Source organism: Salarias fasciatus, chromosome 15 (genome assembly GCF_902148845.1).
Source record: "Salarias fasciatus chromosome 15, fSalaFa1.1, whole genome shotgun sequence".
Lineage (NCBI taxonomy): Eukaryota > Metazoa > Chordata > Actinopteri > Blenniiformes > Blenniidae > Salarias > Salarias fasciatus.
In genome coordinates, this window is record NC_043759.1 from 8,801,511 (window position 1) to 8,827,862 (window position 26,352).

Sequence of the window (26,352 nt, forward strand, 5' to 3'; positions counted from 1 at the left end):
CTGTAATAATGTGGCTTTTCAAACGGGTTCTATACAAACTGTACCGTTTATTTTAAATGGACCAGGAGATAAGTCAAGGTGAAGACTCAATTCTAATGGATGACTTGAATGTTTTTTATCCAGCCTCTCCTGTTTAAAGAACTGTCTGGAACTCTGATCTAGTATTCTTGTCAATGTGTGTATTTTATTGTTGTTCTCTCTGTTTGTCCAGGTTTTTCTGCCATGTCCTCCCTGGTGTCCCTGGCCTGGGTGCTAGCCTCTTACCATAAACTCCTGCGTGATTCACGTGACGACAAGAAGAGCATGAGTTACCGAGGTGCCCTGGTGCATCTGTTCTGGCGCCTTTTCACCATCTCTTCGCGGGTGCTCTCCTTTGCCCTGTTTGCCTCCGTTTTTCACATCTACTTTGGCATTTTTGTGGTGCTCCACTGGTGCGCCATGGCTTTCTGGGTCATCCATGGCGGCACCGACTTCTGCATGTCCAAATGGGAGGAGGTACTGTTCAACATGGTGGTGGGCGTGGTCTACGTGTTCTGCTGGTTCAACGTACGTGAAGGACGGACGCGGTACAGAATGGTGGCCTATTACGCCGTGGTACTGTTAGAGAACGCCATCCTCAGCTCCCTTTGGTACGCGTACCGCGACCCAGCCACCACCGACGCCTATGCCTCTTTTGCCCTCTGTGGCGTCTTCCTGTGCTTTGCCTCAGGTGTGGCCTGTATGGTTCTCTATTATGGGGTCCTACACCCTATGGGCCCCCGACTAAGGGTGCTGGCCAGCTCCTGCTGCGCCGAGCTGCTGTGGGGCCTTCCTCTTCCCCCTGAAGCCGAGCCGATGGCTCCCACACCGGGACCTCGCGGCTCCCAGGCCACCCCCACACGGGGTCTGGCGGGGGAATACGTGGAGTCAGACGAAACAGCCACGGACACCTGCCTTCCTGTTTTCCAAGTGAGGTCCACGGAGCCTGTGGACGCAGCCGGGAGGCCCATCCGGCCCGAGGGTCCGCTCATCAAGATAGACATGCCCAGAAAACGTTACCCGGCCTGGGACGCACACTTTGTGGATCGGCGCCTGCGCAGGACCATAAACGTGCTGCAGTACATTAGCCCCAATGCGGTGGGCATCAGGTATAGGGACGGTCCACTTCTCTACGAACTCCTGCAGTACGAATCCTCCCTCTGAAGGCATCTTCTCTCTCAGCTCTCTCACCCCTCTTACACACAATAATGCACACTTTACCATTCTCTCATTTCTCTCCTCCTCCTCCTCCTCTCCAGATATTATCTCCTTCTAGTTGACATTCAACTCTTACCCTCTCTGCTCTGTGATCATTCAGCTTTCCCTGCAGGAGATGTGTGTTTTGTCAACCGAAAATCTGTTAAGACACTCTAAACACACAGCTATGATTTATTTTTTCAAAAGAAAAAAAAAAAAACACAGTACAGAGAGAAAATTATAAACTTACAGTATCTTACAGTATGTGATATATACAGAAGTCTCATATAAATCCTTCTACAGTGATAGAAGAGGGTTCTGTATGAGTGTGTAGATAACATATGAATGTTTCATTATGAAATGTGTTTAATGCATTATACTGTATTGGTGATTCAACCTGTGAATACTTGTGAAGGGCATATTGTTTGTCCCTGTGATATGGGACTGGCGCAAAGCCTGATGGGAATGATGGAGGAGAGCTTCAGAGAGGGCAGGTCTTTGCACATCCCAACATTTACTGCCATTCTTTATGTAAATCGTTCAAATATTTGATAATGTTTACTATGTCCTTAGCCCGTGGTTTAAAAAGGAAAAAAAAAAGCACTAAAATCTCTCATCTTGATACTGTAAATGATAGAAAGGACGCAATCAAACATGTGTCCAGGAGAAGCAATTCAAACGCAGTTTTAGTTTTTTTTTTCTTTTTCAAAATCTCGAATCAAAAGCGTATAAAAAAAGAAAGCACACTGACCTTCAATCAAGTTTTACTCCCAATGCAGTTTTTAGAGTGCAGGCTGCCCCCCAGTGGAGGCAAACCGTTACAGCATGCCTTAGTCTTCTTCACCCATAAAGTTGTGACAGCACAAAACGATGAGACAATGAGCCACCTGAGACGAGAAACACAATGAACAATTGTACTGAAAGAGCACAACATTTTCTAAATTGGTGAGACAAAAATCATGTTTAAGAACATTCCAAAGATTTTTTGTAAATAAAAGAAAAAAAAAATTGTCGAAATGCACTTTTCTGGTGCAAAGACAGCCTTCAAGGAATCCTCCACCATTCCCTCTTGAATCTTAGAAAGTACCCCGTTTTCCACATCGAAAAAAAAAAAAAGCTTTGGGTTGATTAAAACGTTCTATTGGGAGCAAAGAAATGTATTAAGTTCTCAAACAAACAAACAAAAAAAAAAGACAAAGCTGAAAAGTTATTTCTATGCTGTTGTACTTACAATTTTGTTTTCACATTTATAGCCACTGACATAACTATATTTTGCCAGAAAACACACACTTTTTAAAAGCTACGAGACACTACAGTGTTAGAAAGTGTTTCCAATCCAGAGAGGTGACGCTTAAGTGCGTAACGGCAACTGAGCTGGTACTTGCTCGTGCAGTTGTCACAAAGCCAAATCGTATCCTACAGTACTGTCTTTCCGATGTTTTCGCCCCCACCCTCGAACCAATTGAATGAGTCTGTGCACGGTGCGTGCCGTCTACGGGCCTGCCGTGCAGAATTCACACACAGGGGTCACGTACATCTCCCGGCTGAATCTGAGGCGACGACGGCTGAACTCACTCGAAAAAAGAAATGCATCCAATAAAACATGCCTTGGAAGCTTGACTAAAATTCCCACAGAGGGCTATCAAACACTCCTCCAGAACAATTGCTTAACTTTCCATTTTTATCTATTCAAGCAAGTGATACATCTGAATATATTATGTGTGTTTTTTACATTGTAGTGTTTGGCATGACTTCAGTATGAGACATTAGTACAGATGCACCCAACAGGGGATGCCCCAGAGCCTCACGTGCCACAGAGATTCCTTTTACCTGGGTCACCGGCCTTCTGCTAAGCTGTGGCCTGCTGTGCCTGCTAACATCGTACTGTAAAAAGCAGATGTCGCGTCAATCCAGGCTAAAAGGCAGACGAGGGTTTTTGCCAGGGTTGGAAAGGAACACGAGGACTGATCTTGTTAAAGAGGCCAGTCGGAGGTGTGTGTGTGTGTGTGTGTGTGTGTGTGTGTCTGTGTGAGAGAGGTGATTGTTTACCTCCGAGCATGTGCTATGCAACCTGCAGTATGAAATGTACGCTTGTATGGTTGTGGGTGTGTACACATGCTCAGCGTGTGCGTCGCCCTTTCCCAGGATTCAGTTCTCTCACCGATCGTTCGGCTCCATCCTTGGTTGCTGCTCCGCCCTCTTCCCGATCTCTGTGGTGCTGGGTCTTCGGTGCATACCCCCCCCCCCCCCCCCCCCCCCCCAAAAAAAAGAGAAAAATAGAAATACACTTTAACATTCTCTGGTAACTGAACAACGGGGTTGAGGCTGAACAAACGGAGATCCTGACATGAGAACATGCAATGAGGTACACTGCCATAACCAAGAGCTTCAACATCCACAGGGTCTGCCACCCTTCAGCTTAAAAGCGATGTTCAGCCCTGAGTAATTGAGAACTGTTGGGTCAGCTAGGGTGGAGCAAACATCCAACACACGATACGTGTCGATATATACAATGTGTATGCAAACAACCACCTTGTTCATTGTTTACCATAGTAGCCAGAGTAGTTCCTCTGTGTTGTAGTGAATGAACAGCCATGTTATTAGTCGATGAGTGAATAATCTTAAATAATTTATATTGTTAAACTAAGAGAAAAAAAAAAAAATCTAAGCAAAACAGCCAATACAGGGGTTCCTCAGGACCAACGAACTAGACCACTGAACCAGCTGACTCAGGGGTGTCTCAATGCAGTTCTCGTCCCCAGGCATGTCCTCAAGGGTCTCCTTTTTTTCCTTAACATATTGCATCCTGGACCACTCCTCGGCTGGGACTGTACCACTAAATTATGGTTTGCACATTTATTTATTTATTTATTTATTTTCTGTTTCTTGGGAATGAGTATTCATTCTTATTATTGGGGTTCGGGGCAGTTTTTTGTGGTAGTTGGCTGCCTGGCGTACAGCGCATCCTTTCTAAACACTGCTGACCTTTTCCAGACGCGGACGCGTGTCCAAATCAGGTGCAAATACACTGTGACTCATCGAGGTTTTGCGTGTATGTGTGAAAGAGACAACTTAAATATAGGGCATCAAAAACAAGATTATGTGCAACCAGGCTGCATTTCATTTAGTGGTGCTTAATGTTGTGAAACACAGTACTTATGCTTGCATAATTAGAATAGCAGTAATGACAGTTGATTTTAAAAGTTCAAAAATGCTCTGTGCAGTATATTTTATGTATTTCTACAGAATAATCACCATTTTGCCACATTCTATATTTAATAACAAAGACGAGCAAGAAGTCAGAGAAAAAATGGATTTTACTTTTGATATGTTGTTCTTGTTTTCTTTCATTTATATACAGGTCTCATAAATGTCTGAATGAAAACGGATGACATACAGTCTAATGTAGTGTTCAAGCCGCAACACTTTATACCATCAACAGAGTCACAAAGAGGCCGCTTACAGAGAATTGCTTCAGTCAGGTCATCTGCCCGCTTTCCCAAAGCTTGAGATCCACGACACACAGCAAGAGCTTGTTCTTCTTAGTCCTTGTTGTGCCTTGTTACTTTGGGTGCTTCGATCCAGCCATGGCAGCCAGGTCCGCAAACAACAATGCCGATGTCTTTTTTTGTTATTATTTTATTTTTTTTACACTTTTCTCGTGCCAGCACACTCACCAAGGCAAAGACAAACACCAAACAACAGATTCTGTGTCTGTGTCCCGAAACCAGATCAAGCCAACTCCTCATTCTGTCAGTCAGCTTGCATTTCAGTCAGTTTTCTTTTTACGGTTTCATACAAGATGTCGTCTACAGGACTGCAGCACTGTTTCCTGATTACAGTATTAAGAATGAACACAGTGACAGAACTAAAAGACAAGTACCGTGTGAAACCCAGTTATTGGTTCTGTCAGACACGGGACGAAAAGTAAGGCAATACTGACAAACATCTTCTCTACTTGAACGTAGACTTCCTTATTTTTATGTTTGAGTAAGTGAAATCGCTACAACCCCCAGAACAATTAGCAGTTTAGCCTGCATTCAGAAATCATCATTTTGGACTGTTTAATGGAGGTGCCAGCCACGATACTGAACGATCTGGTTAATGATTGTTTTGTACTTTTGTCTATGCCTTTAACATCTTATTCTGTCTTGCAAATATGAATGATTTGTAGTGCCAAGACATGAACTGTCTGTGTTGTTTGTGTCTCGTGTGAACAATACATGCTCTAGCCAAAACAACAAGGCCTGCAGTTTGAGTACAACTTGGAAAATGCTGTTCACAAAATGGCCAATGGGTATTTCTTTACATTCTGGAAACAGGCCCAAGTAATGATTCACCTCTGAATAACCTTATTTTTTGGTTTTTCAATCAACTCCCAGCATGCCTTTGGAACTCATTGTGAGGTGAACTTCAAAATTAAGCATGTGAGTGCTCTCAATTGAACAACATACCCTCTGATTTCTGTATTAATGTGTAGCAGCAGGCCATCCTTGTGCTTGACCTGGTTTTAGTCTTTACCTTTGTGTCATGACCATCTGTTTGACCACAGGGGAAGTGTGTTCAGATGGTGAAATTGTGCATTCTCTTCTGTTCTTTTGGGTTTTGTTTTATTACCTGGTGCTGAATAAATACATGTAAAAGGTGCTACATCTGTGGACTGCACAGTCCACTTCCTGGCTTTCAGAGAGCATCGCCTTCCAGTTTCCTGAGAGAGCCTGCACCCAACACGGAGTTACATAACTGCTCTACAGGCAGCACCTCAAACTCACAGTTTACAGCTCAAGTCAATTCTCTATGGTGCCATTTTGATTTTCCAATCTGCACAAAAAACTACAGTTACTCTCCTGCTCATAAAATGTCTATTTTCCTGGTTTCAGCATAAATTCTGGTTTCATTTAACTAAAAATCTGCACTATTTTTTTTTTCTGACAGAATGAAATGGCAGATGACAAAATGCATCTTTTTAGCAAACGCACAGGAGCACAAATGTACTTCTGCTGCTGCAATTGGAGTTTTTGAAAAAAATATATAAATATATACATAAATATATATATATATATACACATCTATATAGAATGTGATTGCTGTGTTGTAACTTCCTGTCATCTATATGTCCTTAATATGTGTGTATCTATTTTTGTTGTTATTGTAGAATTGGCTGTACTATTTTGTTTAAAAATGGATTTTGATAGTCCAATGAAGCGACTATGGTTGTTATTATTAATTACTGCTGATTTTCGGAATTGTTATCAAAGGTGTTGGGAAACATTGCTTTGTTTATATTCAGTCAGTTTATAGATTGTGTTAGCTTGTTCGTGTATTTGACAAAATCTATCAGGATTACTCCCTAGGCTGTATGAGTTGTTTGGGGTATTCCAAAAGATGGCACAATGTGAGAAATCTAATGCTATGTCGCATCTTTACTGACATGGACTCATACAACGTATGTTGTGACCGAGAAACATATAAGGAATGATTTCTTTGATGTTGTTAAATATAAAATGTAAGTAAATTGTTTCATGGGATCCCCGTTCTTTAAAAAAGCAAAACTGATGTCCAGTATTGTACCTTCGCCCTATTTTTGGGAACAATATGAATATTATTAATAACATATGGTGCTAAAGTTCTTTTTGTATGGTTTGGTTTTTAGAAGAAAAGAGAAATATTATGCTGAAAATGTAATGTTAAGCCTTACTGTAGATTCATATATCAGACTGTTCATCCCAGAAGAGAAAAATAAATATAGTATTTGAAAGTGAAATGTGTGAGTAGTAAATTGATATAAATGTTTTATTTTTCAACCCTGTATGAAGTTACTAATTATGTCTAAAATGTGAGACAATAATCATTCTTATATCCATAAGCTGGAGGCTAAATAGCCATTTAAGATCTGACAATGATTTGAAAAATGGAGAACTAGGATTTTTATCCTTCAGGAAGGCCTCACTTCTCACTTATAGAGCTCATATGACAACAACAAACAAACAAGGCTGCTTCAGACAGTTGAAGCCCAGACCGATCTTCACATAACCACTGGTGTAAAGCTTTATAGCAGTGAACTGCAAGTCTGTTTCACTTAAGTGGCAAGAGGAAATATCGTATTTTGTACCTATGAATACAAACAGTTAAAATAGGGGTAACATATTTTTGTGTGGAACAAGCACATTTCTTAACTTTAACCAAAACTGCTGCCTTATTGACCACCAATGTTCCCCTAACTACAAGCAGGGCAGACACACCCAAGACAGGTCATCAGTCCATTACAGGGCAAACACACACGTTCACCTAATTGTTTTTGGTCTGTGTGAAGAAACACACAAAGCACTAACCACAGTCTGAAGCTTAAAATTTTACATTTATTTATTATGTGTTATTATTATTTATTATTTATTTATTACAATTTTGCATGTATTTTCCTACCTTTTTACCCACCACTTCAAACTTGCTCATAAACACGCTGTATCAATATATTTTCATTCCTTAAAACATTTCAGCTCAGTGGTGTGATTACAGTCAAACACAGCGCAGCATTTACTCCACGTACATAATGCAAAAATATGAAGAGTCTTCGGCCACTTTTTTTTCTGACTACACCTTTATCATGAGAAAAAACATTCATTCATCTGCTCCTTGGATGAGATTTAGGGAGTGTGTGGCCATGTATATAGTGAGACAACGATAAAAATACAGCGCAGCTAAACATATTTGTTCAAAAGTTTTGCGCAGCATTTACTCCACGTACATAATGCAAAAATATGAAGAGTCTTCGGCCACTTTTTTTTCTGACTACACCTTTATCATGAGAAAAAACATTCATTCATCTGCTCCTTGGATGAGATTTAGGGAGTGTGTGGCCATGTATATAGTGAGACAACGATAAAAATAAAAATAAATGCACTTTTATATGTGAACTCACCCTCATTAATTCAACGCACCTGTGCAGCCAACGCCGCTTTTTCATATCCTGTCTGTGTATTTGTCCCATTGTCTTATCTGCCTTGATCATTTCTGCTGTCCTGGTAACACTGGGAAAGTAAACATTGGTTATAAACAGTGACAACATATTGTTTCTCTCGACAGATCTTCAGACAGATCGTCTTGTCCTGGCATAAGCATCAATCATTTAGCATATCTCATTAATGTCAGTATTTAGCTGCGACCGACACAATCAGCAGTAAGTATGGTCAGTCCACAGCAAACAAACTCAAAATAAAGCTGCAGTTGATTGGCCCAAGCGTTCCACCAACCTGAACAGAGTGAGGCAGTGTGTAAGAATAACAAAAGTTTAAAGAGGATATATAGACCAATACACATGTATATTAATCATAATCCGATCATCAGCTGAAAGGTTCCCGATTACACCTGAACGCCTCGTTAGTGGCCTTATGACGTCACCCTGCAGGAAAAAAAACTTTTGAACAAATATGTCTAGTTTATTAACATAGTATATTTGAACTTCGAGTCCAAAACAACTTAGGAAATACAAAATATTGAAATACAAGCCTATTTAAATTGCAAGCTCTGATTCGTGACCACCACAGTGATGTTTGGGTTTTTGTCTCGTGGCTCCGAGTCGCTGCCCCTCCTCACGCGGCAGGCTCACGGTGCTCACGCGGCGGCTGCTGTTTTGGTTCGTGCACAGCAAAGCATGCTGGACCTCAGTTCAACGCCCAAAATGGCGGCACGATTGAAAAGTTTTGACTGTTTTGTCCGAGTTTGTTTTCCACCCAGATTCTACCTGTAGTTGTTTTTAACTGGGCGGACACGGCCAGCTTTTCATATCGGTGTCACACAGGCATTTCTGTAGTTCTATGGCACTCAGGATGGCGTTTTGCTGTCACTTGATAATCGAGCATTACTTTACCGACGCTAGGCTAGGCTAGGCTAGCATGCTAACCGCTGTCAGATGAGTACTCGGCTGAAAGGTTTGCCTTATCTCTCGTGGATGCCCAAGCTGAAGTGAATATGAAGGAGAGAATCTCTACATAGACATGGATGATGATGTGAAAAAAGTAAAAAAGGTAAGTAGGACTTTTGACATACTTTAACAACAAGTTATCCACCTGCTAACTTACCGGTGTTTCGGTTGAAATTGTTCCCTTGTTGACTGGTGACCGATTTCACTGAGCTTCCGTCGTTGCTGCTAGTATGGCATACGTTAAAACTCACAAGAGGTACAACATGTCAAAACGTTGTTGTCAGCGTGGTTAAACGACGTTCACCAGCATAGCTCCTTATTTCTGTCGGGTTTTTAATATTTGTTGTTACTCGCAGCCACAACAGACATCTGAAGGATGGTCAGCATTTAACAGGGAAACCATTTAATCCGAAACATCGGCTAAGTGACTAGCTTCAGCTGCGGGCTAAGTTAAGTAGCCAGAGTTTTCATCTGTTGAACATCTACTGACACGAACACCGAGTGAATATATTCAACCCTGGTAAAAACTCTCCGAAGTAGCAAAGATGCCTTAAGTTGGTTAAGTTTGAATAGTTTCTGTCTGCAGAAGTGCAATAACGGTTTGTATATCTGTGCTCTGCTTTCCTCTTCATACTTGTACATATACACATTCATGTGTACATCAATGTTTTTATTCTCGTGTTTGCTGCAGATGTTGTGCTCGAGGCAGTTTTCTATCCGTTCAGTTACCTTACGTCAATTAGAATGAGTTGCATAAAGCTCATCGTATCTTTAAGGTTTCCAGTTTTTTCACTCACTAGGGTAGAAAGAGGGTAGAAAACAAAACAACCCTAACAACACAATGTGCAATGAAGTTACAGTACTTAAACGATGGCCCAGTGAAAATGTAAAATCAAGTCTAAGTGTAAAATAATATTGATCGTAAAAAAATATTTAAAATTATAATATACATCTTAGACGTTGATAAATAGTAAGATGAATGATCTGATTGTACATAACCACAACCAATAAAATAAATCATAATAAAGATGTTTTGGGTTTTTTTTAACTTGAATTTGGTGATGTCTTTCTTGGGGAGGTTAATTCTGATGTTGAAAGCATAAAACCATGACCACCAGTGGATTTCATTGTTTGATCACAAGAATACCCCTGATTTCCAACAAATTCATAAAAAAGCAACCACCCCAACATTAACTCTTAAAGTTAGCACTGGTATCTTTTAGCCACATCCAAAATAAACTGAAACCACGATTCAAGAATTCCTTCTGCTGCATCTTGAATCATTTTTTTGTTATGTTTTTAGTTTGTAGGCAGGATGTTTGTGGTCAATCTGTGCTAAGGCAAAATCTCTCTCTAAGGTATTGAAAGCACATCTCCGTTTCCTCGTTATAACAGTCGAGCATCACGTTAGATCTGTGTGCTCAACAACAGCTGTCAAACACAGCAGTTATCAGTGTCACTCACACTGAAGGGAATGAGCGCTTCTTGCTTGTGCTGGCCAGTCTACGTTCTCCTCCACCTACTGCACAGCACAGAGTGATCTTTAGCGATGTGAAGGCAGATCCTTGTGATCGGGACTGATAGTCACCTTGAAGATAAGCCCCATAACGTTTCCTCTTGCTGTGGTTGGGAGGAGGCATTCAGGATATTGCACTTCTTTCCTTCTTTCTGGTGCATGGGGAAAACTAATATGCAGGACATAGCAATATTATGACCTCAGCACCATGATTGGAACTGAGCTATCTGAGGTTCATATCTATTTCTGTGATTGTGCTAGTCAATAAATACTTCATAAGAAAAATAGCACAATTTTCAGTTCAGCCTTCTCTTAATGAGGCAGGACAGACTGTGATAGCTAAAATATAGTAAAATGTAATGTCTAATGAAGTTTCCACTCAGAATAGATAGTTAACAATGATGGATTGCTTAGATTTACACAGATTTTTGTGTGAGAGGACATGAGAGAGGACATACTATTTATCATTCGATCTCTCTTCTACTTTATAACAGTGAATGTTGCTATGATACAAAGCTACTGACCTCTTCATGTGTATGCTGATAATATTGTTGGAGTAGATTTTTCCTCCTCACTGGTTTGAGTTGATAATATTTGTGCGTGCAGTTCTTGTTTGTTCCACTTGGTGCTGATAGTGGATAGCGGTTTGCTTCATAGAGATTTAAATATCATTGTACAGAAAATTCTAGTCTGTCCATGGCTTAACTACATTAGCTGTTTTGCTTCAGAGATTTTATTTAAGAAAATGTGTGCACATCGAGGCAAAGATGTGTGCTTAGGAGCCGAGCTCAACCAAGCTGTACATATTTTTAACCCTCGATCCTGCTGAAGCTGTCATTTCTTACCTTCAAATTATGAGTGAGCTACCAGTTAATGTCACTGTGATTGCAGTTCACTAATGGAATGGACATCCTGAGGACAAACAAGTCATCTATATCAACATTCAAACATGGAATACCTCATTTAATCTGAGAACTGATGGCATGTGTGTTTTCGTTGCTCTCTTGCATTTTTCTTAATGGTTTAATAAGCCTGCACTTGCTGTCAGCTACTTGGTCATCACTGCAGAAAGAAGCCATTTAGTTTTCTCAAGGGGATGGAGGGACTTAAAGCACCACACATCTCATGGCTTTTCACACAGGTCAACTATGGTGATTCTTGTCTCACATGTCACACAGAAAAAGCCATTAAAGATTAATGCACTTGTCTTCAGCGGAGGCAGACTGTTGAATAATGCAGCGGTCATACAAGGTGCGCATACTGTTGCATCTAAAGTCCAATCATGTGTCAGCACATCTGACAGGAATCCAATTATTAGATCAATGGAGGAAATGAAGAAAAACTGTTCCCACCAGCATTGTTACTTTGGTTTTTTTTTATTGTGCATGTGTGTAATTTTTCCTCGATTTCTCTGCTTCTGACTGCTGCCTGGTGGCCACCACTGCTGTCAATCCATTAACAATCCACACTATAGTAATTGCACTTATTTTGTGAATTAATCACACTTTTCTTTAATATTTAAAGCTGTTGTTGTTATGATTAATCATAGCATTATCATGTTGTGTATGGGATCGTGTTTTATCAGTCTTGCACACGTGTTGATGTAGCAATGAGAATAGAGTTGTGATGTATTTAACGGCTTGGTCTTTATGACTGATTTCTTGGATACAGAGTCATGTTAGCATGTTTTAATAAAATCTCTGGAAATTAAAGGAATGGCCCACAACAGGCCCAGATTCAGCCCACCAAACCACCAAGGTAATTGTAAAAAAAAAATCAAAGAAAATGCAAATTTTTTAATAAATTTCTTTAGGATAGTGGACGTAACTGAGATATCTAATATGTTGCCATGAAAGCTAGCTCCCTCATCGCTGGCAAAGTAGCATTAGTCTCAGAGCCATGCTGTCAGGGTGAGTTTCTAAAAACATGCATAATTCATTTTTTGACATTTCACTGTATTTTGCTCCAGAAGGTTTCCTTAAAATTGTCTTTATGTTGAGATTGTGGTCATGTCCAGTATTAATAGTTTGGTTTTGTGAAAAATATAAACTTTTTCATCATATACTTTGCACCACTGCAAAGAAAAACTTTGAAGTTTAAATTGAAATGTTGTTAAGGCACAGTTTTACCGGTCCGGGACACTGTAGATAGAGTTGAACTGTTTGTGGCCCCTGAACTACATTATGTCTAACACCTGTGCTGTTGAGTGATGTCTCACCATCACTGCACTCTTCACCTTACCTTGTAAATAATACTGCACTTGTGACATCTGTGGTTAACGAATCGGAACATACAAGCTTTTATTTCCGTGTGGGCTTCCAGAAAGAAAGTAACAGTCACAAGTTCGAAAGTCAGCCCTGAGTGTCTTTCGTAGCTTTGTCTTTCTTCAGCGTCTGGACGGTTTCAAAACGGTTCAGTTGCAGACGTTTCTCCTCAGCACTTGAAGCCTCAGATGTCGCGCGTGTCACCACAGGAAGGTGTGGCTGGTCCTCTTCCTGTTCTTGTGCCTGAGTATCAAGTCAGAGTCGCTTCCTTTGCTCTGATCGGAGGGGGGGTTACACCCATTCACAGACATTCGATCTTTTGTGTCCTGTTGGCAGCTGTCACTGTGTGAGTGGAGGCAGCAGGTGACTAGTTTAGCCAGAGGTGCAGCACGCATGACCGGGGGTTTGCCGTTGAGAAAGCATCTCTAGTCGCTTGTGGTTTCATGGAGAACGAGGTATGCTTTTTAAAATGCTTAGATTTTCCGTCTGGGTTGTGAGTGATGTTTTTTCACATTTAGGATGGCTTAAAGTGTCTGAGCCACAAAGTGTTGGCATTTTTTAAAGCTAAGTTGTTTTGAGTTCATTTACAGTTTGTTCTCATTGTCATCTGTAAGTAAGTTGTTGAGACTTTATAAAATAACACAGAGAAGAGCTCTCTCTTGAGACTCATCCTTACCAGTGGATTGTTAATGTTTATGCTGAGATATTAGGAATCATTTCTCCATGGTGTTGCATCCCTTACTGGAAAGTTGATGATCACCATTGTTATTTGAGCAGGGGGTATTGAGTAACACAGGCAGGCTGTACTTCTGCATCTCACTTTGCAGCTTCTAGCTCTGCGGGGGAGAAGCAGGCTCAGGAGAAATGACACTTTTTTAGCGTCTTGTAAGCTGCTGCATGTCGGAGTGCTACATTTTGATCCAACCGAATCTACATGAAACGTGTTGTGGATGTAAACAGGCCTGTATAATCATCTCCATTCTCTTTGTCTTTATTCAATAGCCTGGTATTGTGTCCCCCTTCAAGAGAGTGTTCTTGAAAGGAGAGAAGGGGAGGGACAAGAAAGCCCAGGAGAAGTCCACCGAGCGCCGGGCCCTGCACACCTTCTCACTCTCTCAGCCGGACCATCGCATCGACCCCGACATCCTGCTCAATGACTACATTGAGAAGGAAGTCAAAGTGAGTGTGACCGGGAAATATTGGATCAATGCTCTTCACACCAATCCAGAATACTGATCAGTCTTTTGCATGCAGATGTGTCAGATTGTTATTCTTTAGTTGTTTTTTTTTTGTACACCCTTTCCTCAGTAATAAGTGTATCTCATGTGTCCTTCCCAGTACTTGGGGCAGCTGACATCCGTTCCAGGATACTTGAACCCATCAAGTAGGACAGAGGTCTTGCAGCTCATTGATAATGCACGGGTTAGTACCTGAGGAGAGAAAAAAAAACTCCCACTTAATCTGATACTTGAAGTGCATTGCTCTCTCTTTCTCCTTTTCTGAGCCAGAAACAGGCTTTTCAGCTTGGCGTGGGCTGGTAGTCTGGTAGTATTTCTGAGGAATGAATTGTTGAAAATAAAGGGGCTCTCTGGCGGTGTTTCAGAAGTCACATCAGTTGGCAGGCCAGCTGACGTCGGAGCAGGATGCAGTGGTGAGCTTGTCCGCGTACAACATCAAGCTCGTGTGGCGCGACGGCGAGGACATCATCCTGAGGGTGCCCATCCACGACATTGCAGCCGTCTCGTACATCAGAGACGACTCGTTACACCTTGTGGTGATAAAAACTGGTGAGAGCTGAGAGATTGTTTTATCTAATTGCTGAAAGGTGATGAAGTATTAAGTAGAATCCGGGATCCTTGTTCGATCCGTAATCTCAAGAGGAAGTCTATACTTTGAACAGTGTTGATGACAAATGACAGCTGAGCAAAGTTGATGCAGTTTTCCATAAGTATTTGTTGATATGTCTGAAGGAAGAACACAGCAGTAGTTTGAGATTCATGGCTTTAAAAAGTAACATTGTAACCTCTGAGTGGTGTAATTTCTTGTCTTCCAGCCCAGGACTCAGGCGGCTCTCCCTGTCCCAGCTCCTGTCCTGATCTCAATAAGTCCCAGACCCTGAGTTCTCTGTCAGAGAGTGGAGCTGTGCTTGTGGAAGTCTGCTGTTTGCTTGTTCTGGCTGTCGACAACAAGGTAATAATGCACATGTAACAGTTTCCATGAGCGAAAGCATCATAATCATAATTCATAATCTCCTGAAATGAAACCACTTTCAAGACTTTCTAATGACTTCTTACGGTGAATTGTCAAAAAGTATCTGACACGTTTCCTTGTTTGTCTTTCAGGCAGCAGCAGAGGAGTTGTGCCTTTTGCTTAGCCAGGTCTTTCAGATTGTTTACACAGAATCAACCATTGACTTCTTGGACAGAGCCATTTTCGACGGAGCAACGACTCCCACCAGACATCTTTCTCTGTACAGCGGTGAGACAGAGCATAAGATTCACTGTCATGAAGTGAAACAAGCGAAACGCTGTTCAGCAGATACAGATCGGTGCATCTCTTTACTCTGGCAGATGACTCTTCAAGCAAAGTGGATGTTAAGGAGGCCTTTGATGCCGAAGGCAGCACATTGTAAGTCCTCCCAGTTTTGCATGTATCGGAGAATGATTTATTTTCTTTAATAGCTACAAAGGCGTCTTTCTTTCTTTCAGTCCTTTTCAGGTCACAATGGAGACAGAAGGAATTTCTCCATCAGCTTCCACGCCAGCGTCTCCTCAGACGAAGGCTGCGAGTGAGGGAGAGCTCAGCACCACCGCCGCCGAGCTGCTGCAGGACTACATGACCACGGTGCGACACCCCGGCTGAAAGCGTTGATTTAACCTGAGCTCACTTGATTAATGAAATCTTTCCTTTGTAGCTGCGGACAAAGCTGTCCTCGCAGGAGATCCAGCAGTTCGCCACGCTGCTCCACGAGTACCGCAACGGTGCCTCCATTCACGAGTTCTGCATCAACCTGCGCCAACTTTACGGGGACAGCAGGAAGTTCCTCCTACTCGGTACGAACACAGGATCACTGTTAGCTTCACTTTTGTCTGCACGCTCCTCTTTTACAGCTAAAACGAGAGGATTTGTTTGCCTGAATCAAATCTTGTTTATCGAACCAGAGCTTGATTGTCAGTTGAAACAGACCCTAACTGTACTGAAGTGAAATTCTGACTGTTGAAAGTATTTATGATTCATAACATACAGAGATGCCAGTGTGATTGTCAGTGATGAATCTAAAAAACTAAATATGGAGATGGAATATCTGGTCATATAGATTTAAACAGGAAAAGGTCCATGTTAGTGTGATATAGCCTTTCCGTATGTTTCCCCTGCAGGCCTGCGTCCCTTCATACCAGAGAAGGACAGCCAGCACTTTGAGAACTTCCTGGAGACCATCGGCGTGAAGGACGGCAGGGGCATCATCACAGACAGCTTCGGCCGCTACAGGCGCACGGCCAGCTCGGCCTCCGACTCCACCACCAACGGCAACGGGGCGGCGGGCGAGAGCGGCGACAGCGCCGCCTCCGACGAGGGCCAGGGGGCCTCCGAGGGCGACGAATGGGACCGAATGATCACGGACATCAGCAACGACATCGAAGCTCTGGGCTGCAGCATGGACCAGGAGGGTGTGGCGCCCTGACCCGAGGACACCAGCTGACGGCGCCAGGCACAGCGCGGCCCGTCACGTGAAGGTAGTCCCCAGCACTGACCGAAGACTTGCTCAGTTTTAATTTCCTCTAATTGTCAAGAGGACGTCCCGCTGCCCCCCCCATCACACTCAAGGAAAAACCTCAACTCGTCTCAGTAGAGTCAACAAACGCACTTGCAGACTGTAGGTTACATACAGTCGGTTGGCTTTTTCTGCATTTCAGATCACCTCTGAATTATTTTTTTTAAACTTGCTTTGGTTTTGTACCCATTTATTGGCAGTATCTGCCACTTGCTGTCAGCGATGTAGCGAAAGTCTCCAGTCTTTGAGAATGTTTTTTTTTTTCTTCTTTTTCTATTAATACCCTCAAAGACCGGAGAGTCCATCAGAAGACTGTACGTGTTTTTGAAGGTTGAGACTGAAGCCATAGTGGTTTGTGCTTTTGTATTACCAACCATAGACCGATCAGCTTTAAGCCCCGGGAGACTCCTGGTTTCCTTCAGTTATGTCACATTTTGTGTGTTGCTGTGAGAGTGTAACATCTCACTTTACATGTACCTTTGTTTTTCCAGTTAAGATTTGTGTACTGCTTTGTTTTTTGTTTGTTTTTTTTTTACACTATCATTTGTTATCAGTGTTTACTCATCTATATATAGTTTTGCCTTATTGAAACTGACCAAGGAAATGCTGTAAAACAAGTCTTCGCTCATTTAAAGCAACTTATTGTTTTGACAAATCCAAATAGTGGATGGCTGATGTACATTTCGACATTGGTTCCTCTCATGCAGGTCATCTTGTTGTGTCGTGTGATGCCACATTTATTTTGTCGTCGTGCCTTTACGCTGCCGCCAGCCGTCTGCCAAACACAGGCGGCCGAGTACATACTGAAGCTGCAGTTGTTCAGCAAATCATGGTTATTAAATAACAGACCATTTACACTGATTGTATGACGGTGTTTCATGATTATAAGTATCATCATAAAGGAAATAAGCGATTACTCTCTGCACCTGTCTGCTGTTTTACCAGCTTCCACCAGAGAGCAGCTTGAAGTGAGATTAACATGACTTTTCGCACAGAGAAACTAACTCCACGGGGGGAAAGGTTTGTTAATCTCATTACGATGCTCGAACTGATCATTTGCTTGGATGCACCTGAGCCGCAGAGGAACTTCGGGGTTTCATCAAAAGCAATCATGCTGCATGCCGCTGAATGGCCTCAAAGTTGGGGATTAGTTTTGTGAGTCTTGGGGACGGGAAACGGGCGGGACGCCTCGAGCCGAGCACATTCCGTTCCGTCAGGCTCCTCGGCGAGCTTTCACTCCGTGTCGTCACACATGTGCTTCTTTTAATGACTTCTCTAACCACGACATGGCCGGATCGGAGCCTCTGGCAGGCCGGTTTTGGCCCATGGGCCTTATGTTGGAAGCTCTAGATGCTCCAGTTTCATCGATGTGAATGTGAGGGTGTGACCGTCTCTTTCTCTCTTCTTTATTCTGCCAAACTGAACAGTTTTACACTTTCAAATAATGGTCCTTCCCCTCTTTCACTTCATTTCAGTCTGAGTCCTGTAGTGGTTAGTGTGTGTGTGTGTGTGTGTGTGTGTGTGTGTGTGTGTGTGTGTGTGTGTGTGTGTGTGTGTGTGTGTGTGTGTGTGTGTGTGTGTGTGTGTGTGTGTGTGTGTGTGTGTGTGTGTGTGTGTGTGTGTGTGTGTGTGTGTGTGTGTGTGTGTGTGTGTGTGTGTGTGTGTGATGATCCTCTGTGACGAGGACTCCACCAAGGTAAGGCTGCAGGTCCTGACCACCTCCTCTCTGGGACCCTGATGACCTCCACACCCCACCTGATTGGTATCGTGCACCTCCTCCTCATCCTCAGTCTTATTGCAGGAACAGATACCGGTACTTTGGAAATCTTCCTCCCCAGCAGACCTGAAGACCCCAACATAGATATGTAAAGCTACAAGAGGCTGCTTTTAATTATTCTGAAACTAGTCCAAAAGGAAAAGCAATCTGCACCACAGGAGCTTTTTCCGAATAAATACTACGCAGGAAAATATGGCACAAAAGTAGGTTGTTTTCTGTTTTTTTGTTTTTCTCATTGCGTTTCATACGCATGCAAAACCTGGCAAATGTTTCATCTGACCTATAAAGTAATTTTCCAAGACTTTAATTGTGTGGTGGAACCTTAAAGCCCTGAGCGTCTGCAGTGTGCCCTCTTTTTCCACCCGAACCTCCTGCATCAGCTTTTTTTTTTTTTTCCACAAAATTCAAACTTTTTAACATGAAGAAAAAAAAAAAGGTAATCATCTCTGACGCAGGAGAACGACTTTCTGGCTTTGCAAACCTTCACAAATGACAGGAAGCTTCGTCCTCGCGTCAGAATAAACCCATGTTCAGTTTGCTCATTGTGTTTCTCTCCGATGTTTAACCGTTTCAACCCGACGGCGAATCTTGGAGAGGAGACGTGTGCTGAGACTCTCCTCCACAAAGGCTCGGCGTGAGATGCAGTCTGGGATTCCCGCCAGTCTCACCCTGCGGTTCACCTTGGTGCTCGAGTTTCCAGCGCGGCGGCGGTGAGAAAAACCTCTCTGCCGCGTCGCATCTGTTATATTTCTGGAGGAGGCTGACAGCCACATTTCCAATTGAAAGAGCTACATCGCCTCACTTTATTGAACATCGATGTGGAGGACAGTCTAAAACAAAAAGAGCTCTTAAATCAGCAAACAATTTAACCTTCAACATGACCTGCTTTTTATGTCGTGCAGAAATTCTGCTCGTCATGCTTTCGCTTTAGATATAGGGCCTGATTTTACGCCTGTCAAGTGGATGCTTCCTGATTTAATGCCTGTCATTTTGTCATGCTAATGCGATGGTTTAGGCATGAAATTAATGAAATGAAACTCCACGGACAGCAGTGAATTAGAAAGAATCTAGGAAGACTTTATATTCTTATGTCTTTTACCAGGAAAACTGTTGTACATTTGGTCAAAGAAATTCATATACGACCTTGTTGGGAAATGTACGTAATGGCCTCTCTGGCTGCCTTTCCCACCAAAAGAGTTGTGGTTTTCAGCAGCAATACACTCCGATAAAGCTGGAGCTCATGCATGAAAATCTCCGGCTCAGCACAGTTCATTCATAAACAGGCTCCAGACGGAGAGGGACGCCGGGATCAGCGAGCGGGCGACACCGACTGTCACACGCAAAAACACTCGTGACCCCCACACGGCCCGTCTTCACACGCCCACAAATCTGCTCCGGCGCAGGGAGAGCAGACGACAGCAGCTCACGGAGAGCTGCGTTTGAGGAGAGGAGGGAGTGAGAGTGAAAAACACAGGAGATGAAATGGCCAAGATGAAAGTGTGAGAAACGTTGTCATCCCATCAGATATTAGAATAATAGAGGAGGCTGAGTCTGATTTTCTGGGAGCGGTGTTCCCATATCCCTGCTTTAAGGAAATGATTTTACCTGCAAGGATTAAAACTACTTCACAAGCAGTTGGAGTGCCGTGGGTATTTTAATATCTCAGTGTGGTCACTAATGGCCTAATTTCGTCTGTGGTGGGCCAAACTGGTAAAGTGGTGCCATAATAACCTTTAAATTTAAACTTTCTTGAAGAAAAACGCAGAGTATATGTGTGATGAAAATGTCTACATTTTCACAAAACCCAACAATTACTACCAAAAATGAATACAATCTCAACATAAAGCCAATTTCTAAAAAAACCTTTTCATGCAAAAAATGTACAAAAAAAAAAAAAAAAATAAATTCTATAGCTGTTGCATCGTGCATGTTTTTAGAAAGTCATCCTTCCAGCATGGCTTTAAGGTTTCATGCTGATGTCTCAGCTCGGATCAGGTGTTGTGTTGTGTCCGCTGGTCTTAAGAAATTTGCTTAGAAAAAAAAAAATCAGTTTTCTTTAAAATCTTGACCGTTGTCTTGGTGGCTTGGCAGGTCAGATTGGAGCCTCTTGCATCCTGTTTTTGGCCCACAAGCCTTATGTTTGACACCCTTGATCTAAGTAAAACAGGCCTTCCAGCTCTTTTGTATGACACTGACACCCTCACAAGCTAAGTAGTGATTTTTCAGCTTTTGTTGTTTCACAAATATGTGTTTTTTGATGAAATCGTTGCCTCCGCTAATTCCCTTTTTTCATGGTTTCTTCTCAAAAACGACTGTAAAAAAAAATGCTTCAACTCTTTGAAAACATCTCTCCGCCTCTGGTTTCATCACAACCTTGAGGTTCACCAACATAAAGTCTGTAATACCTCAGCAGTAGCTCTACTGGCAGCATCCTACCTGTAGTAAACTGCTACTTCAGTATATTTAGAACATGATTCCTTTGTTCCTCATCTGCCAGATGTGTTCATGCATCAGTCAACAGTCTTTCTTTATATTTAGGAGACTTCCGAATGATTTCTTTCTGCAAAAATAGGACTGCTTTGTAAGGTGGTTTAATGACAGCGCATTAGAAGAGGGAAAAAACAATGACCCAGTCTTTTGAAGGATGATTTATTTCCAGTGGCCTACATCTGTAGGAACACAGAAGCACTTTCAGTGAATATCAGGTTTCACCCAGTCAGTTTTTTGCTGAACTTCATGTGATTTTATAGAGTGAGCGCTCAGTGAGTTCTTTTGTGAGTACAACTCGCATGTAGCAGTGGAACAATGATTACCCACTGCCTGCAGTGGTCTGTCCAATTATAAATGCAACTCCAGCAAATCATGCCGGGCCATAACAAGACCGCCGCCCGCCTACAGAGTTCTAAACACTGTACTTCAATGTTTATCCATTAAAGTGAACCATGTTTTTGTTTCAGACAGTGGAATCTGAAATGGTTATACAGATAATGAACAATACTTAACATGACTGCTTGCTGCGTCAAACTGAAATAGACATACAGGATTTAATTTAAACCAATTTTTGAATAGTTACATACCTTTACATACATTTAATTCTACATTTCCTCAATCTTGGCCTGATTTGAAGAACACATATAGAACCACTTTAGGTTCCTCAGTAGCAGAATGATTATATAATTTTAATTAGAGAACAGTGAAATTCTTGAAAATACTTTAGTCTAAAACCCACAACTACTCATTTGTGTCACAGTAACCTAAATATCTAAAATCGGAAAGTGAAGCACAGCAATCAGCAGAGAGAAAAACGGCGCGAGTTAATGTTCATCTTGGTGACGCCGATGAGTCTCAGCGGCGCCGAGAGGCCGAGGCCGGGCGTGACGGGGCACTCGCACAGCAGGTCCGACAGCTCGTCCCGCTCCTCCAGGCCGAAGGTGGCGTCGTTGAGCATGCGGCGGTGCAGGTGGCACGTCTGCTCGATCTTCAGCTTGTTGATGTCGCTGCGCAGCCGCATGAGCTGCCGCGCAAGCTGCTGGTCCTGCAGTCGCATGTCTGTCTGCAGGGAGGAAATGAAACGGAACAATCATGATAACAGCAGAGAAACAGGGTGAAGAGATGATTTATATTGTTTCGTTAGGATGAAAAGTTAGGTTTGGTTTTAGTTTGCTCGACTGTTTTCAGCTTCAGTCCAGGCTTCAATAACTAAACGTGATGGGTTTGTTTGATCAGTAAGCCACTGCCTTTTGAAGACCATAATTTATAGGAAAAAGGTTACCAATCATATATTTAATAGACGTCTGATGGATGTAGTAACATTCACTTCAATGAGGGAACAGTGAAGTGAATATGCTGTTCGTATGTCCGTTTTGAAGCTACGTAGCCATATTATTGTTGACTTGACAGCAATAATATATTGCTGCCACCAGTTTAGCCGTGGTACGCTGATGTCTAAACAGTTTCATCCAAAATGCATTTCTGAGCTTCGTTTTCAGGAAAGACAGAGCCATTAGGATTCGTGTTGAGACAATCTGATTGGCTGGGAACTGTGAAAAATTAAGTAACGCCCCATTTTTTTTTTAGAAGAAACCAGACTCAATATAAGATTTAAAGCCCAATACACCATCTAGTGGGAGAAATTGGAATTGCAAGTCTAAATGAGCTGAAATATTTGATCTTGCTTGGCGAGGTATTTGTGATTATACTGATTCACATTAAAACAAATTACCACAGAGTGTCCTCTTAACAAATAAGGCAGCTGCATTTCCAAAACCATCAATTCATTTTAGCCCATGGACATTTCAACTGAAACAAGAAACGATACATGATTCAGGAAGTTTAGATTGACCTGAGGTACTTGTGTGCAGCCCTCATTGTGTAACAAAATCTCCAAAGCAAACTCACAGTGGGACATCCCAAACAAAGGTCTCAGCATTATCGTCATTTTATTCACTGTTCATATATTCAAGCGTGAGGACAAAGATGATGATCTTCTCTCTTGCCTGCAGACTGTTTGCTACCACGAGCGGTGTGAGTGCGAGCCCTCCTCGATCAGAGCCCCTTTGTGCGCTCGGTCCAAGCTTATAAGCCATGGTTGAATGTGCAGAGTAATTGAGCAGAGCAAAAATAATTAGACTTAGAAAAAAGAAAAAGAAAAACCTGCAACAAGAGGCTGGGATGAGAAGATGTGAATCTCCTGGACGATTGTGTGCATTCCTAAACTTTAATGAACATTTGGTATTTGAACCTCACAATAGTGAAATCAATAAGCAGTTTCTCACCAGTTCCCTTCGGAGCCAGACGAGAGCTTCGTCGATGCTGCTGAACTTCTTCGACGCACCTGACGGCAGGCTGCACCGATTCACGTCTGAGTTCACTTCACTCTCTTTGGCAGCGTCTTGTTTGCCGTCGGGCGCCACCTGGCCGGGCTCCTGTCCACTTCCTGCCTTGCTGAAGCGCTCGGCTTCCAGCCGGGCTTTCCACTCCAGGTACGAAGGCCTCCTGGTCTCCAGTCTCAGTTTCTCTGTCAAGGCCTTCAAAGTCATTAGATGATCATCCGTGGGAAAATCTACGCCTCCTGCGCAGTCCGTTTCCTCCTGGCCATCTGTCCTGCTCACTACAATCTGCGGCGCTTGGGGCAGGTCCATTATCACCCCGCGTGATGCAACAAAATCCTAAAAAAAATATGGTTGAAATAAGAAAACTTGTGCTTTTGTCCTTCAAGAATTCACATTCCTGTGTTTTTCCACTCTGTCAGCTGTCAGAGGGACTGTAGTATGGATAATGGTAATATCAAAGATAGGTCCTCCTCAGAACTGTAGAGATGGAAAAAAAAAGAGAGAGAGAGGGTCATGAAGTGTTTTTCTGGCCATCATTTCAAAATGTCAACAGACAAAAGTGATCAGAGAAAAAAAAGTCGTAATATGGTTGATTAGATCTTATCCCAGAAACACTACGAACGTGCACACAGTCTCCTCGTTTCTGTAAACATCAACAATTCACCTCTCAAAATATCACATATCTCAGGATCAGTCCACTGGAGGAAAAAAAAAACACACACACACACACCTCTGGGATTTTCATTTGATAGGAACTAATTGTTTCCATAGCAACGGCACTGTCACTACAAATGAATCAGCAATTTTCCACCTGCTGTCCACAAGCCTCATTAACCAGCCTGAAGTGACAGACAGACCACTGGGCAGGGGGGCAGAGATGGACACTTTCTCCCATAAATACACTAATTCAAGTCTAAGACTTCAGAGTATGAATCAGGAACGATGACAGCTCATAAATGGTTTTATTGGATTTTTGGAGTACTCCTCCTCAGCCATGGAAAGTTTATTAGGAAGGGATTCTTCCCCCAATATAGCAGCCATAAAAAGAGATGGGATGTTTAGTCGGGATCTCAGTCTTAGAATACCTTCAGAACAAATTTGGAGGGATTTCTAAAGCATCACGATCTTTCATTTAGATTAGTTTCACAGTTTATTTGGCACATGTGTCAACATTTCACACCTCAAGTGTGAACTTCAGAGTGCTGCAGGAAGATTGAGGGACGGCTGATTTTGTTGAGGTTAGCGCAGAAACACTTCAGTCTCAACCCAAGTAATGCACTGACAGAGATTACGTGCCATCATACATCCATCCACATTAAAAACGACGCCACAGAATCCCAGCACACTGTTTAAAGATGAAACACACACTCCTCAGTTTGAAAACCTTCAGATGAGATTAGACGTCATAAAGAAAACTATTTTAAAAACCAAAGTCAAAGACTGAATGTTATTTATAGTGTCATAAAAAAAGATTACACACACGCGCACCGTGAACAGTGGTAGAGTTTCAGCTTCTTCCTGCTTACAAAGAATTTGAACACTCTGAAAGTGGTTGGTGCTCACTTCTTCCATAATGGCCACAGCAGACCAGCAGTGAAGTCACTGCCCTTGTGTCTAATGATAGGTTTGGCTGGACTGCAAAGTAAAATAGACTTCAGACTGTGCTGAGTAGCTGACTTATGAATATGTGGAGAGCGGATCTTTTATTTATTCTCTACAGGAATAAAGTGAGTCTCTGGAGACCACATTGTTGCAGGGGAGCATTAAAGCAGGAGCTTTTTTTGAAAGGATTTGAAAAGATCCGGTGAGCACAGCGAGGAAGTGGTTTGGATCATAAATAGGAGTTACAAGATTTAGACGAACTTGAGTAATAAGTGCTTAAACACAACGAGCTGTGACTACAATTATATTTGCACAATTGCAGCCCAAGTCCCCCGACTCACTTTTATCAAGGTAATCCAGGGGATTGAGCCACTTTAGAACTCCATGTGCAACGCCAAATTTTACATCCCGAGATCAAAAGCAGTCTGGGCTTGTGAAACCTCCGGGGAAAAAGAAATCCCCACTTATCCTCATCATACAGAAGCCCTAAGTGATCAGCTTGGCCCATACATTCCTCTGGTCTCAAACTCCAGTTGCACATAAATACAATTTATTTTGTGGTGTTGGACTGGAAGATGCCAAAACCCGGTCTGGCTGAAGAGCCCGGCCCGGGGGAGTCTTGCTTTACTCTCTGGAACAGTCGTGTCTACATAACAAGCACAACCACAAAGCAGCTACTCTGGCTTCCTGCAGTGCAGACACTGTATCCTGCAGTCAATAAGATCACCTGCATGCATTCAGTGGTTTTGAATTTCAGGGTTGATTTACCGGACATGTGAGAATGCAAAGCATCACCCCTGAAAATCATTATCAGGCTTTTGTCAACATGCACAATTCTATAAACACCCAGCCTGTGCAGATCAGTGGGTTCAATTGTGTTGGCAACAAAAGCTTAAAGAGTGTCACTCTTTAAGGCATTGAGATAAGAAGAAAACGTTCAACCAAGGTCAACAGGTGTTTTATGCTGAATGTGAAAGGAGCAACATTTATTAGTCAAAAAAATTCAAGAAGTGCAAACAGAAATGTTATTATCACACACAGAACGGAATGTAATTCAAGAATGTGGAATTGGTTAAAGTTAACTATTTCTTACTTTTTTTCCAAACATGAAACAAACAAAAGTTCGTTGTACTTAATATTATTTTAAGAAATAAAATTAATGCTAGTTTTACCTTATGCCTCTGCAAGGTGAGCCTGCTTCATTTACCTCGTCGTTCGCGTCTCCCTCTTCATCCCCGGTCCGAGCAGACCTCCACCATCCTCCTCCTCATCCTCCTCCTCCTCCTCAGCCGCCCCGGTGCACTTGTTTTTGAGCAGACAGCTCCCGGAGGAGGGGATTAAGGGGGGCGGGCGGGAAGCCTGCGTCAAAGTTGCGGTTGCCTGGAGACGCGGTGAGGAATCCCGCCGCATGAATATTACAACAAGCGCGCCACAGTGTGACACCCGGGAGGCA

General features: G+C 42.5%; 3 protein-coding genes across 4 annotated transcripts in view; 2 read left to right on the plus strand and 1 right to left on the minus strand.

The window, feature by feature from the left end:
- The window catches only part of LOC115402198 (XK-related protein 6), a 52,265-nt gene extending 50,452 nt beyond the window's left edge, over positions 1 to 1,813 (plus strand). The window contains exon 3 of the mRNA XM_030110694.1: positions 212 to 1,813. Coding sequence (XP_029966554.1) covers positions 212 to 1,182 — 971 coding nt within the window. The 3' untranslated portion in view covers positions 1,183 to 1,813. The remainder of the gene's footprint in view (positions 1 to 211) is intronic.
- A 7,062-nt stretch (positions 1,814 to 8,875) lies between these two features.
- On the plus strand, positions 8,876 to 17,582 carry LOC115402207 (cerebral cavernous malformations protein 2 homolog). Of its 2 annotated transcripts, none has more exons than XM_030110710.1 (10): positions 8,876 to 9,239; positions 13,919 to 14,095; positions 14,255 to 14,338; positions 14,520 to 14,703; positions 14,970 to 15,106; positions 15,259 to 15,394; positions 15,487 to 15,544; positions 15,625 to 15,760; positions 15,831 to 15,969; positions 16,294 to 17,582. In XM_030110710.1, the coding sequence occupies exons 1-10, from the start codon at positions 9,210 to 9,212 to the stop codon at positions 16,596 to 16,598; spliced, it is 1,386 nt and encodes a 461-aa protein (XP_029966570.1). In that variant the 5' UTR covers positions 8,876 to 9,209; the 3' UTR covers positions 16,599 to 17,582. The 2 variants fall into 2 exon arrangements, with proteins under 2 accessions (XP_029966570.1, XP_029966571.1); XM_030110711.1 differs by lacking the exon at positions 8,876 to 9,239 and adding an exon at positions 13,274 to 13,371.
- A 3,862-nt stretch (positions 17,583 to 21,444) lies between these two features.
- On the minus strand, positions 21,445 to 26,163 carry LOC115402220 (protein FAM167A-like). Its single transcript, XM_030110729.1, has 3 exons — positions 26,072 to 26,163; positions 23,241 to 23,774; positions 21,445 to 22,018 (listed from the first exon to the last, which is right to left on the minus strand). The coding sequence occupies exons 2-3, from the start codon at positions 23,604 to 23,606 to the stop codon at positions 21,755 to 21,757; spliced, it is 630 nt and encodes a 209-aa protein (XP_029966589.1). The 5' UTR covers positions 23,607 to 23,774; positions 26,072 to 26,163; the 3' UTR covers positions 21,445 to 21,754.
- Positions 26,164 to 26,352: the final 189 nt, after the last annotated feature.

What these genes read in the sequence shown, in the direction of transcription:
- LOC115402207 (XM_030110710.1), top strand. Translation starts at nt 9,210, where the DNA reads ATGGATGATGATGTGAAAAAAGTAAAAAAG. An exon ending in ATGTGAAAAAAGTAAAAAAG is followed by an intron (nt 9,240 to 13,918) that starts GTAAGTAGGACT and finishes TTTATTCAATAG; the next exon opens with CCTGGTATTGTGTCCCCCTT. An exon ending in CAGGAAGTTCCTCCTACTCG is followed by an intron (nt 15,970 to 16,293) that starts GTACGAACACAG and finishes TTTCCCCTGCAG; the next exon opens with GCCTGCGTCCCTTCATACCA.
- LOC115402220 (XM_030110729.1), bottom strand. Translation starts at nt 23,606, where the DNA reads ATGGACCTGCCCCAAGCGCCGCAGATTGTAGTGAGCAGGACAGATGGC. An exon ending in TCTGGCTCCGAAGGGAACTG is followed by an intron (nt 22,019 to 23,240) that starts GTGAGAAACTGC and finishes TCCTCCCTGCAG; the next exon opens with ACAGACATGCGACTGCAGGA.